The sequence below is a fragment of the Microchirus variegatus genome (genome assembly GCF_963457635.1).
Source record: "Microchirus variegatus genome assembly, chromosome: 5".
Taxonomy (NCBI): domain Eukaryota; kingdom Metazoa; phylum Chordata; class Actinopteri; order Pleuronectiformes; family Soleidae; genus Microchirus; species Microchirus variegatus.
In genome coordinates this window covers 28,560,811-28,575,030 of record NC_139806.1, presented here as the reverse complement: position 1 = coordinate 28,575,030, position 14,220 = coordinate 28,560,811, and the positions used below count along the sequence as shown (strand labels likewise).

Genomic DNA, 14,220 nt, shown 5'->3' with positions numbered 1-14,220 from the left:
CTCTTTACACACACACACACACACGCATTCCTGAGAGCTCTTTCGGTTCGATAAAGACTAGACAGCCTCTCTAAGTAGCCGTAGTCTCTCGTCATTATCGTTCCTGCAGCCTTCTCTGTGGCTACTTGCTCATTTGTAAGTGCGGGACGCCGTGGCTTCTTCATCTTTTGTTGCTCTCGCCCACTGTTTGCCATTCAGTTTACGGGGGGCCCACACACACACATACATGGATCTCCCTTTCTTTTATTTAGGGAATTCCAGGCACATGTGAGTGAAGCGGGGAGGCAGTACCCCTCCCCCTCCAGCTGGTATCCCCCCTTCATTCTCATGGATTTCTCATGGGGCTAAAGCAGACGAAAAAGAGGAGGAGGAGGAGGAGGAGAGGGGAAAGAGAGCTCGGCTAATTCATCAATAATCTTTACCTAATCCCTCCTCCCTTCTCTCTTTCTCTGTCGCACTTACTCCCTCTCTCTTTCTGTGCCTGGAGGCATTCAAGCAACACATCCATCCCCCGCCCTTACCTCACACACTCACTCACTCACAGCCCTTATACTCACTTGCATGCGCACACACATAAAGAGTCTGCCCGAACACGTCCAGAGGGATGAGTCGAGCTGGAGAGTGTGATTTCTTTCACCTCTTCTCAGTGTGTGTGTGTGTGTGTGCGAGTACTGACCGGCAGCTGAGAACGGTGATTATAGACTGGAGAGACTAGGTGTGGCGAGTTGGGGTGGGCGTCAACAAGGCTTTTGTCTGTAGTTCCTGTACAGCCCACCAACCAGGAGGAGGAGGTTCAAGCCTTGTCTGTCAAGAGTGTGTGTGTGTGTGTGTGTGTCCTGGAGCCATGCTCAGTCTGGGATTGAAAGAGCTGCCGCCGCCACTGCTCCCACTGCTGCTGCTGCTCTGTGGAGCTCAACCACTCTCACACCAAGACCCGAGCCACAGGGAATCAGACGAGCACAAGTTCAAGAGGCTCACAACCTTTGTTGTCGGCTTCAAGGAGTGAAGGAAGAGCTGCTGGAGCATATCTGTGTCTACTTCTTCTTCTTCTTCTACTACCAACACATGGAAGAGATTTTCTTCAGGGGGAACCCAAACGTCTGTGGAGTGCAAGTCTTTTCTTCTTCTTCTTCTTCTGGGGGATTTGTTTTATTAAAAGCCGACCTTCTGTGATTATCTTTCACATTTAAAAAAAAAAAGGATGAGATCTCGATGACAAAACCGCTTGGAATATGGGATTTTTAACTTTCGCCTTATTGGACCATGGGGACGTGCAACTCTGCTTTTGTGCTCAGCTCTGGGTGGTTTTGATAAGTATGTCACATTTATTCACGTTTGTTCTGCCGCAGCCGCAGCTTTGATTCCACTTATAGTAGGTGTTAAACTGTGTTGACTGGGACTTTTGAAGAAGTCGAGCTTCTTTAGAAGCCACCAGCCGGTCCCTCGTGAGTTTGTCTCTCTTTGGTAGTTGTGTTCTGTGAGTTTGAGATCAAACGAGTGACAGAGTGTGAGAGAACCTGTCGATGTTGACACTTGTGATGTTGATGCTTGACACCTATTGGCCACTTATCGTCAGATAATAAATGTGTATTGACCTTTACTTCCCCTTCTGTCCCCGATGGCTCTCTGACTTTCTCATGCGTTGTTTTGAATCTCTTCCTGTCATTAATATGCAACAGTTTTACAGTTTCCATGCAATATTTACTACTTTTTCGACATATTACTTATCTGCTGGATCTACTACTCCTACATGAATGCTAAAAGCTGTGCATAAACCTCTCTTTTCCCTCCTCTCTGTCTCCACAGCCCTTGCAGGTAAAATCTTCCCCACCAGCTCAGATGCTCTCCTCAGTTCCTCAGCGATGGCGGCCAGCCCCTCGCAACCAAGCGTCTACCTGCCTGCCAACTTCAAAATGTCCAACGCGCAGCTGGCTTTCTTCTTGCGCGAGTCGCAGATCACAGGGCATACGGTCGGCGGGGGCGGCAAGAGCGGCAGCAGTAGCCCCAGCACTGGACACCCGCTGCAGCGTGCCGAGAGTTTTGTTGTTTTCCAGACAAAAGACCTCCCTGCCATCAACATAAGCTTTGGGCCTTACGCCCGGGACCAGGCTCTGTCCAAGGAGTTGCTGCAGCCAGCGAGTCCGCTGGATATTCCCGGGCAGCTGACGGTCAACTGGAAGGTCCGCGCCTTCATTGTCCAGGCCCGGGTGTTTTCCAACAACCCCGCGGTGCAGGTGTTTTTCTACATTGCCGGCCGCGACTGGGACGACTTCAAGGCTCAGGACAAGCTCCCCTGTGTCCGTCTGCATGCTTTCAGGGACGTGCGTGAAATTAAGACCTCCTGTCGCATGAAAGGCAACCTGGCACAGTGCTTGGCCCAGCTGGATCTGCCTCTGTCCTGGTTTAACACCAACGTGGCCCCGCTGGGCCGCAGGAAAGGCTCCGGTGACGGGCTCCTGGACGGCCTGACGAGTGAGACTCTGCAGGCTGAGCTCTACTACACGCTCCACGAGCCCAATCTGGAAGGGGAGTGCAGCGAGGGTTCAGGTTACAGGACTGGTGGTGGTGCTTCTCGGGGAGAACCTTTGTCACAGCACCCCCTGCTGCGCATCGGGAGCATCAGCCTGTACCAGGCCAGTCAGGAGCAGCAGCTGGTGGACAAGCAGCTGGACAAGAACATGTTCCTCAGGCTGCCCGAGAAACCGCTGAAGCCCGGGGAGACGCTCACCATCTTCCTCTACTTGATGCCCAACTCGACTGTGGAGCAGTTCAGCCTCAAGTAAGTCCAAAACAACATTTTAATGTGTTTACAAGCTCAGCAGAAGCTGGATCACGTGAGCACAGATCATTGATGAACAGATTATTCGCCCGCTTCCTGCTCGACCTCCACGCCAACACTCGTCACTCCCCTCCAGTCATAAACTACACTCTTTTATCTCCTTTATAATTACGCTCGCACGTAATCGCTCGCAATTTGTCCAAGGTTTATGCTTCAGGCATTAAAGGCTGCATCCAAACAAAGCTGTGCAGCTGCTCAGGTCCCCAGTCGACAGGCTTTATAAGAAATATAGGATTTTCCAAGTCCAAATAGGCCCACATTACTGGAGCAATTATCAGCATCGTCTCAATATTCCTGCCAGCTTTAAAGCAGCATAATGACATAAAGGCTGTTACCTAAATATCGAAATAAATTAATTGCCTGGGATTTAATGATGGCGGAGGGTCATGCATGCAATTGTGGTATGTCGGTTTCCAGTTCATGCAAATGTGCTGTGTTTTGAGGCTGCCGTGCATTGCGGTAAATGATTTTCATGGTTGTTTGGACGCCTGAGCAGCAACAATGATGATGATGATGATCACGCGGTCCATCCGTCATGGAGTGTACAGCTTTACAAACACTACTGCATAGTCCACGTTTTTGATGCATTTTAATATTCCGTCCATCTACAACCCTAAGTTTTTACCTTCTCCTTGTTTCTTGTTGGTAGAACTTTCTGAAACTCGTACTTTTCTATTTCAATTCCAGCTCTGGGTTTTTCACGGTGGTTGTTTCTTGTTCGCTATTCTGTCTGGAGACAAGCAAACAAACGACCGCTAACTTCCTGTTTACGCTGGCACGAGCATCATAAACTGTTTATTTGACAAGTGGTTTGTCAGGTGTGTTAAAAGTCAGGGGAAAAAAGAGGAAAATGTTGGTGTTAAAGTGCTCATCACCTTCTGAAGTTGTGGTTTGACACTGTTTTTCTCTCAGGAAAGGATCGTGTGAGTCATATCCATGGGAAAGTGCTGCTAAAAGTGGTTTGTGTATTTTTAAAATCACTAGGCCTGTGTTTGACCAGCTAATGCTCGCGGATCACTTGTTGAAAACGACTCTCGCCCCGTTTGGTTCGTTCTGTTTCACTCACAGTTGTGATGATTGCTCTCTTTGATTTCCATCACGTTAACGTTCTCATTATCTCAGGACACGCACAATCTGACTTGAGTCTTTACACGACCATGTTTAATGACAGTTCCATCATACGTGATGTCGCCCGAAATCGATGAAACCCATTTTCTTATAACAACATCCTGAATTATTAAAAATAATCACCTGTGATATAGCATTTAATGTGCACTCGCTGCATGAAATCGACTCCGACAGAGCAGTAATGAAAGGAATCATTGACTTTTGTTGTCGTATCGCTAATGAATACATGCTAAATGTCTTCATTCTGTTAGCGTACAAGTGGAAAAGGCTGTTAAACGATAATAACTGGGTCCATCATGTACATATACGAAAAATCAGGCCCTTTTTCTTTTGTTTAAATGTTTTTAATTGGCTTTTAATGCTTCGGTAAGGGTCTTGACATACCGTAAAAGTCTTTTAATGCACGTTTCCATTAAGTCTCACAAATGGCCGATGTTGTATTTCTCTGATCAGTGTTGGGGTTTGTAGTTTCTGACATCAGAGCTGTGCTTCAGGCGACCGTTACGACTGCTGCCGTAAATAATATTTTCCCCGGGTTAAACGCTTTGACCCGCTGTTTTTAGAACCGGAGTCCTCAGCACGTTCTTTTTCCCATCTGCTCGTCCTTGTCGATGCAATATTCACGATTTGGAGAATTAAAAATGATTATTTGCACTTGACAAAGGTTGAGGAAAGTTTATCTCTTGCTCGTTGACTCGAAAAAACAGCGGGAGGAGGAAGAGGAACGAGAGGAATCCATTAGCAGCTCAACTCAGGGATGGTAATGATAAAAGATTGTGTAAATACAGTGGCGTTAATCTGAAGTGTAAAATAGCAAGTCATTCTCACGGGTGAGCTCCGTCATTTTTTAAGCTAACTTCCTGTGTGTAGCTGTTAGCATTCTTCTCCCATATTAGCCGGTTATGTGGAGGGTCTGGGTGTGTGAACACAAATGTTAACAGAAGTTTCTCTGGAGATTATTCTCCCTGCTTCCTCGTCTAATAATCTCCAGTGAGATTATGTGACAAAACTTGTTTTCTGGATTCTCTGGAGACATCCCTGTATCCTCCTCCCAAAGCCGCATGTTCAGCCTCATCTGAGGAGAATTAACAACTACTTCCTGTCTCTGTCTTTATCTGTAGCTGTCTCATGTGTGAAATCCCTTTATATGCTTAAAAATAGTTAGGATATTAATGGCAAACAATGTTATGGCTTCAAAAACTAATAAGAATGACAGATGAATCATCTAAAGGGTCAGGAATCTCTCCATCGTAGTTTTGTGAGCCATAAAAACGCGATTTTTGGAAACTAGCATTTGTGTTTTCATGTATTCATTCTGTCCACAACATTGGGAAAACAGTGATGTCAGAGTCGCATCACATTACTCTTGCATTCACCGTCACTGCCTTCTTTTTGGGTTTGGAGTTTTTGCGTGTGTATTTTTGTGGCAGTGTTAGAGCACCACATACAGGCCTGGCATATATACTACACTATTTAGAGTAGTTTTTGGTGGGGGGTTTTGTGTGTATGAAGGTTTTTTTTTTATATTTTTAAGAATGATAGAAAAAGATTGCGTTGATACGGCCTGAAGCAACTGGACAGATTGTACTTTTGTTGAACGTAAGGCTACGATTATTCTAATTTTGCGTAGATCGGTCAGAAAATCAGTTCAGCTGGATTTTCTTGTGTTTTGTTTTTCTGTTTTTACTTGTGCAGTACCTGTACTCCTTCTTCTTCTTGCATTTCTTATCCAAACGACGTCAAAGCCGGAACTGCACTCAGTAAGGGCACCAGTGAGTGCCAGATTTAAAGCCTGGGAAATTAACCGTTGAACATAATTGACGTAATTGAAAATGTGATTGACGACAGATGGCCAGAGTACTACAAACACGCAGTCACAGAAACTACCAGAATTCTCATTCCACATTTTATGATAATAGTTACATGAAAAAACAAAGCGAGGCGTGCAAGATTTTCATTTTTTTCTGCCGCGAAAAGGTTCCTTCTCATTGTGATTGTACCATCCGGTTCAGTGTTGTCAGTTTGTTGGTTTGTCTCCATATCCACACTGCTGTTTTTGTCATTTATAATGATGTATGGATTTCACGAACCAATCGAATGGCAACAGTCGAAGACGAGGCGTCAAACTGACTGCAAATCACATTATTATGGTGTTCACGAAGCAAGAATATTCTACAGGGGCCAAGACGGCAGAGGAAAGTGACGAGAGACACTTTTTTTTTTTTTTACACATTTAAAGTGTCACTCACCGGAGAACGAATCAGGTTTAAGATCAGGGATTTCTTCCTTGGACTAATTAGGATGTTTGAACTGTGTGAACTGATGGTGAGGGTTGAGTTGGTAGTCGAGACGTGTGTCATATAATCCCGTCAGGATGGGAAAGGGAGCGACTGTCTGGATCACTGAACCAAAAAAGTTTCTGTCTCTGTAGTTTTTAAACTAAAATAGTAGAGCAACAGCGTTTTCCAGAAGAGGCATGAAATCCAAACACATTGCAAAAATAGATTTTCAAGGAAGTAAAATAAGTCTGGTTTCTGGAAAATGTTGCTTATTTTTTGCCCAAGTCGAACAACAGTCTTGGCAAGCGCAATTGTGTTCATTACTGGTATGTATTAATGCTAACGTCTACATTCTTCAAGTCAGCTTCATCAAGTAAAGGAAGATTCAAGTACAACTTTCTTAAAATCTGTCCAGTTTGGGCTGGTTTTTGGTCTGTTTTTCCTAATTTTTAAGGTACATTACAGTCAGGAAGTGGCTACGGATCTACAAACTAGTTTTAAGAATGCTAGATTACAGAAATTGGTGTACAGGTAGCAGCAGTGACACTTTTCAACATTAAAAAATATTATTATAGACTTAAATAGTCCTTATTGACCGCAACCTTATATCAGTTTGACAAAAATACATCTAAAAGTAATGATCTCACTGTATTATCTCCTTAAAGAGTAGGGAGTTCCACCTCATGAAACTTGTTTTAAGCTAGTTTTAAGAGAGCTAGCTTACAGAAATTGGTGTACACGTAGCAGCAGTGACACTTTTCAACATTAAATTGTATTATTATAGACTGAACATAGTCCCTATTGATGGTACCTTTTATCAGTTTGACGAAAATACATCTAAAAATGATGATCTCATGACTGTATTATCTCCTTAAAGAGTAGGTAGTTCCACCTAATGAAACTTCATACAGTATTTAACTCTCACCCTTTGGGAAATTACATGAGCTCACAGGGAGCACTAACAAAATGTTTAATCAAGAAGCAAGAAGTGCAATTTTGGGCTTTGGCATTAAAATTTCATCACGTCTTGTTCAGTGATCACAGTAGCGTTGAGAGCAGCGATGCATCTTGGTTCCTTCCTGACCGGCCGAAGGTGTTTTGTCTTCAACTGGCAGCGGTTGTACGTTTTCTGCAGGTTTCTGCAGGTTTCTAGAAGCTGTACTGTGAAATTCATTTATGATTTAGAGCTTTTACCAGCTGCTGCTTGTGTGAATTTATCCTCGCGCGGTCCGTCCTCGACCGAGACCCGGGAGTGCAAACCATTCCTTATCAGAGTCCCAACCCTCCAGGAATCCCAGGCATTCGTCTTCGCCGCTGTCAGAGAAACATTCACACTCAAGAATCCGCCACAGTGGAAAAAACGTGCGGCAAGGTCTGCTCACATTGCTCTGCACACATTCATCAAAATCGAGATGAAAGTAGTTTAATTAAATCAGACAGGGAGGGTTTGACATGGTCGTCAGACCATGTTAATCGCACACACTGCAGTGTTCTGTTTTCACTTTATTCTATGCAAATTTAGAAATGTATTATACATTTATGTGGGGATGCAAATGAGTATCTTTAGGTACTTAAAGTGCATTACAATATAGGGTCATTAAAGGTGCTGTGTGGAGAATTGGGGGATGTCCATCAACATAAATTGAATACAATCACCTTATCACCTCATAACAAGCCCTTTATTTTACACAGTAGGTCCTCTTTAACCCTTCTGTGACCATCCTGTCATCGCTGACAGGATTTGGCACACACATACTTCTCATTACCGTAACTCCTACAACTGTTCATCTGTGGGATTCAGTCGGTTGTAATATGAGCAATTACCACTAGATGCCACTAAAACTGACACCGTAATACATCGTGAATACCAGTATTGTGTATTCTCCAAATCATTCAGCCATATTTAAAGTATGGTTTTTAATTGTACATGTACCGACTTAACCCAACATCAAGCTCTGTTTCTGCAGATTGGAACGGTTCAGTTTGGTACAGCACACACATTTTTTTTGTGCGTTTCCATGAGGAATAATACCAAAAATAAGCAGCTCCAACCTTTCCATTCTTTGGCGACCTTCCCTTGAGGTACCAGAGCGAAATGGTACGACATAGTCTATCTCCAGCCATGACAGTCAGCTGATTGGGCGACAGAAAAACAATGTCTTTCACTTGCGATTGGTGTAAATGATGTCTTGTTGAGACAAACTGGGAAAAGAAACTGCTGGTTGTCCTCCGTTGTTGTCCATTGTGATGCTATGTCGTCGTTCGCCGTTCATTGTTTGATCGATGTTCGTTGTCTTGGCACGGTACGACGTCACGCTACACGGCCTTCGAAACACAAGCACAAACGGTACTATACTGTACCAAACCGAACCATGAAGGAAACATAGCATTAGTTCTTCCATTTTCTGTTATCTAGCACGCCGGGCATGTCTCGGTGTGCAGCATTTTCCACAACTCGTCACTTATTGACGAACATCAGCAGGAGCTACGTCTTTAAACAGTAGTTCTACTCAGTTCTACTCTAGTTTCTTTCTGGAGGAAGTGTTTGTGCTGCACAGAAAATGTAATTTGTGTCTTTGTTTGTTCCAATTAAACAGAAAAGTCAGTCACTGGAAGCTGAATAGCTTTCTGGAAAGGTCGTGAGTTAAACTAACATCTTAACAAAGGAAATTTAGAGAGTCACTGTCATTGGAGACTAAATTCAGTAGTATGGTGAAGGCTATATGTATAAGGTGTTGGATTCCTTGATGACGTAATGATCAATGTGGAAATAATCTTGTCTTGGCGTTTTCTGATAGTAGTTGTGTTGTATTTTAGCCTCCAAACAGCAGGTTTTCAGCCATTTTACAGGTATAAAGCAGTGATTTCCAAAGACTGGGTCATGGGAGATCATTTTCGTGAAGATGTATGTGTATTTTTCAAAATACAGAACTTACATCATCATTACCAAGTCAGAATTATGTAAGGTTTAAAAGATAAGGCAGTGAATGAGTTGTCGCGTGTACAAATTTGCTCACATCACAACAAATTGTCTTTAAAAAGTGGGTCCTCGTCGAGAAGGTTTGGGAACCAGGTGTTGTTTGTTGCTCATGAGGCTGAAGTACTGGAGTGATCTTTGGTGGTTTTCTCCGTCCACTTCCTCATTCTTGTGAAGTTCAGGTCCTGAAGGGAGGGTCGAGTAAAAGTCCCAACAATCTTATCTTCTATCTGATCTCATGTGTTATCCATTAGCCCCACTGCTTATCCTTCAAGGGTCACAGAGGTGGGGAAACTTGAGAGGGAGTGGAATCGCCTGAGTGAATCCACCACAGAGAAAACCCTCTCACCCTTGTCAGTGCCAGTTGTTTAATATACAAACCATCATGGTACAGGCATCGGCTGTCGAGAGACGACTGTCGTCCAACGCTGCAGATTTTTGCCTTTGCTTCTTGTTGTAGTTTTCTGGCTCGGCCTCATTTCCCCCTGCGGCAGTGATCAAACCCGCTGTGAGATACCTGCACAGGATCAAACAGCAGATAGTGATGAGCTTGTGCACAGAGTGAGGTGTTTAGTCGTTGAAGAGGCAGATCATTTTCACAGCGTGTTTCCAAACTGTGGTCTCAGATCAAAAAAAACCCACATCAGAGCAAAGAGAACTCGTGTTCAGACCTGGTTTTATCATCCTCAATAATCCCATCACATGGAGTTAAAGGTTGAATGGGAGATCATTTTCTGGAGTTTTTTTTACAGGTGTTGGTCTCAAACGAAAGTTGTTGTTTTTTTCAGATAACTGAAAGCTCAGAAAGGGCTGCAGTGATGCCATGGTTGGTTAACTTCATGTCTTTGTGATCTTTTGAGAATATTTCTTGTTTTTCGGGCATCACATTGTCATTTGAACAAGTATCCAAGTGCGAGTGAATGCGTGTGAAACCAACATTTAATGTTGCCTGCTCAAACAGTTTTCTCAGATCTCAAAGCCGACCTTTAAAAGCAGAACTATGCAGGATCTTGACTCTAATTTAGCAAGTCATTTTGGTTAAATGTCTTGTTGCGGGCAGATTGGGGGCTAGTGGAAAACCAGCCTGGCAAGATAAGAAACAGGAGGTCATGCAAAGTCTCATGTCTTAACGTTGAGTTTTTCCAACATTGAGGATAAGGAGGTAGACGATGGATGCATGGATGTTTGCGGTGGTGTCGTATATACGGGTTTATCTAAGGCCGATGCCAACGCTGTAGAAATCAGTGCAGCCGATGGCCGACATAAGGCAGCTTTTTCCATTTCCCTCTATCTATTAAATACACGTATCCACCTGTCCAATCTGTAGTATGTGTCTGCATTGCAGTGCACTATAAGATAATATTATAGCAAATGCATGTCATCAAAAAAGACTTGTCCCCTCTACACACACTACTGTGACATGAAATACGATTTCAACGATTAGAAAACAGAACTAATATAGTGTTTATATTATGGTGGTGGCTCCAATGAGCGCCAATCAGAGTAAAAAAAAAAACATTGTAAAACTGCATTTGGGAGCGATCATGCCTCATCGTACCATATCTCCGGTCTCCAAAACAGAAGTGTTATAGCAGCTTCTCAGATAACTAAATAAATTCTGCCCTAAATTCAAAGTTTTCACCAATCTCTTCTCAAAAAGATGTGCTTCTAATGTCTGTAGATGCAGTGATTAAAGTCTCCGGGTGTACCGATGCACCAGCGGTGTCTCCACATGGTCTGTCGAGAGATTTTTTTCCGATTGGTGGGAAGCTCCGCTGCGTTGACCATCTGCACACGGTGTTGAAAGTTCCTGAAGTAGTAGAATTTTCACAAAAGTTGACGTTAAATGGGTGAAAACCCGCGACGCCTGATGCCGTACAGTCAGACACATCATTAAAAAAGTTACCTGGTAAAACATCTGTGTTATCCGGGTGTGTTTGCCATCTGTGCGCAGTCACACTCCCATGCAAACACAGAGTGTGACCCTTTAGGCCTCTGTTTCTTTAATGAAATGATAATTATTTTCTCAACTTGAACTCACCTTGTTGTGCCAACGAGCTGCAGCTGGTGAGCAGCCAGAGAAAATAGTCTCTGCTGTTTTATTCATAAGGAGACGTAATGGTCGCAGAATATCAAAGTCCTCGTTGTGAGAAGCTTAACCCGAATGAGTCTGTAAATGTCAGCCGGGTCACCGCTCGCATACGGACGAGGTCGCGGTCCACGCTGCCAGCCCAAGTTTTGCTAATTCAGTCACAAACACGACTGTTCCTTCTCCCTGAATACAAGCCTCCGATACACTAGGTGGCGATAGGTGGTTGACCTATTACATCAAAACAACTTTAGCTAATGGCTCGTTCGTACAATTGCATGTATGAGGATAGTGTTTCAAAAGTATTCTGTTTGAATGGAAGTCTACAGAAAAATAGATTTATAACAGTGGTTAACATTTTCCTGAGGAGTGACTGGTTTTAATAACTTGTTTAAAGGTGCATTATGTAATAAATCTAAAGCAACTGGCTAGAGCTGCAACTAACAATTATTTTCGTAATCGATTAATCTGTTGATTATTTCCTCGATTAATCGATGAATCGTTTGGTTCAGAAAATGTTAAAAAATGTTGATCAGTGTTCGTCAAAGCTGGAAATTATGATGTTCTCGAACGTCTTGTTTTGTCCACAAACCGAAATGATTCAGTTTTAATGATTTCTTTGTTATGTGGAGCAAAGAAACAAAGGAAATATTCACATTTAAGAAGCTAAAACAATCAGAAATCATGAAAAAAATCATGATTTTTTTAATCATGAAAAAAGCTTCAAACCGATTAACGGTTATCAAACTAGTTGCCGATTGATTTAGTAATCGATTAATCATCGATTAATCGTTTCAGCTCTACAACTGGCCATAAAATCCTCCTAATATGTCACAGAGACTCAGGAATAATGTTCATATAACAAACTGAACTCACCAACAACAACAGTACAGACAAAATATTTGCATTAAAAAAAATATTTTGCAGATTGCAAATCATGTTTATGTTTTGAAATCATGTTTTGGCATGTGGCGCCACCTACCGCCGTCTGCCAATCATTGCAGTCAGTAGAGTCTCAGCTGCCGAGCAACCACGGGTTGCCAGTTGCGTCAAAAAACGAAACCTAAAAGACCTCGGTATTTTGAATTTGAATGTAGTAACCGTTTTTGGCCACATTCTTACATATGGCACCTTTAAGCTCTTGTTCAGTCGAACGTGACAATGAAAATGGACACTAACGTAGATGCCAGTGTGACTGACAGCGAGGAACAAACAGTAGGAAGGTTGATGTCAACGTTATACAAGAAGAGTGTGTTGTCACAAATAAAAGACGTTCATTTCTGATGATCATTTAATGGTTGGTACCATTTCACGCATCTGTCTTCCCCACCTTAACGTAAAACTGACCAAAACCTGACCAGTCTGGGTTTCGCCGTCTTCTTCTGTTGATTCCAGGTCAAAGCCTGAGGGCAGGAACATGCACACACGGCAGTTTTTATCCAGTTGAAATTAGCATTTAGTTCAATTCAGTCAGAAAAGGTCTGGTTCCAGATGGATGTGCACACAAAATCAAAGTCAAAGTAAACAGCACACAAACATGAACTGCACTCGTCCTAATCTCCGTACACTGCAACACCGCTCGAGGAAACGACGCCGCGCTGCAGAGCCGCGTGGGATTTACAACGCTGTATTCAAATAAACACTGGAGGAGATGAAGCACGGTGGAAGCCAGGGTGAGTGACCCACATTCGTTCAGCAGTGGCTTCATCCCCCGGCGGCTCCGTCGGTTGCTCGCGCCCTCGTAGGGAGCGCAGCAACTTCGTGACCTCAGTCTCTGCTTCCTGCCAGCGCCGCGGTCTCCTCGTCTCGTTGTCGGTGTCAGTGTCCGCGCCGCTTTCCCGATTCTGTGATTGGAAATGTCAGAACCTCTTCACGTGAAATGTGTGTGTTCGGATCGTGCGACTCGGGATGACCACCGGGCGTCTTGGAAGACGGAGTAGAAATGCTGCCGATCCACATTTTTAAAAAAAGAGGAAGAGGTCAGGGATGTGGTGCTCGCTTTAAAGTGCTTCCACTTTCCCAATGACAAAATAAAAGGCAGCCTCTCCATTAGAGCCATATACTGGAGTGCACCACCATTACTGCGTCAAATACTTCCCTCTGAGTTCCCAAAAGTTATTTGAGGACACAGAGAGAAGAAAGAGGAGGTTATTTACCTTAAACTTTAATCTGTGTGTGGCCGCACACACTGAAGCACCATATGTGCAAAGATGTTGGTCGTATCCACACGGAGGCAGCTCTTTCCACGTTACCATCGTCCGAAACGACTCTATGAGCTGTAGTATATCATAACACTGCCAAGAAATACACCAAAAATGGAGAATATGACAATAAAGATGATTCACTGTGTGCTAACAGAAGAAGAAAAAGACGGAGAAGGCGGCGTAGCTACCATTTCGTGGTTTTCCCAAAGTGCAAGTTTGGTGTATCTGAGATAAAAAGCCAATGCGGTACTTTTCTGGCTGTCTGGGCCTTTTAGATCACATTATTTTGATTTTGAACTAAAGTTGCAGGCAAAAAATTGGCAATATATCACAGAATCTGACAAACTGAAAGTATCTGACCCCTTATGCTCCCCCCTAGTGCTTTTCACGAGTATGACGCAAATATTATCCCCGATTTCAACTTTCTGATAGACGTCCGCTCATCGTACTCTGGAAAACGCTTACACATCGCAATAAAAGCATCCTGTATATGAAGTGATCTTTATACCGTATATATACATATATATATATGTTGAATACTTCTTCTACGCTCTATTTTAGCGTGTTTTATACGGCAGCGATCCACTTCTACCGTCTTTCTGGATCTTTGGTGATTCTGTAAAATGTTCTCCTCGACTCTTTTGGTGTTTACCATTTTTAAAAGACACACATTCCACCAATAACGTAAATGAAACATATATTCC

At 43.3% G+C, this 14,220-nt stretch overlaps 1 protein-coding gene across 1 annotated transcript in view; it reads left to right on the top strand.

Moving 5' to 3' along the window:
- Window positions 1-1,232: 1,232 nt before the first annotated feature.
- Window positions 1,233-14,220, top strand: part of tmem132e (transmembrane protein 132E) — a gene marked incomplete at both ends in the record, with an annotated part of 141,865 nt that continues 128,877 nt past the window's right edge. The window contains 2 exons of the mRNA XM_083890275.1: window positions 1,233-1,314; window positions 1,807-2,779. Of these exons, the coding sequence (XP_083746401.1) occupies window positions 1,233-1,314; window positions 1,807-2,779 (1,055 nt within the window). The remainder of the gene's footprint in view (window positions 1,315-1,806; window positions 2,780-14,220) is intronic.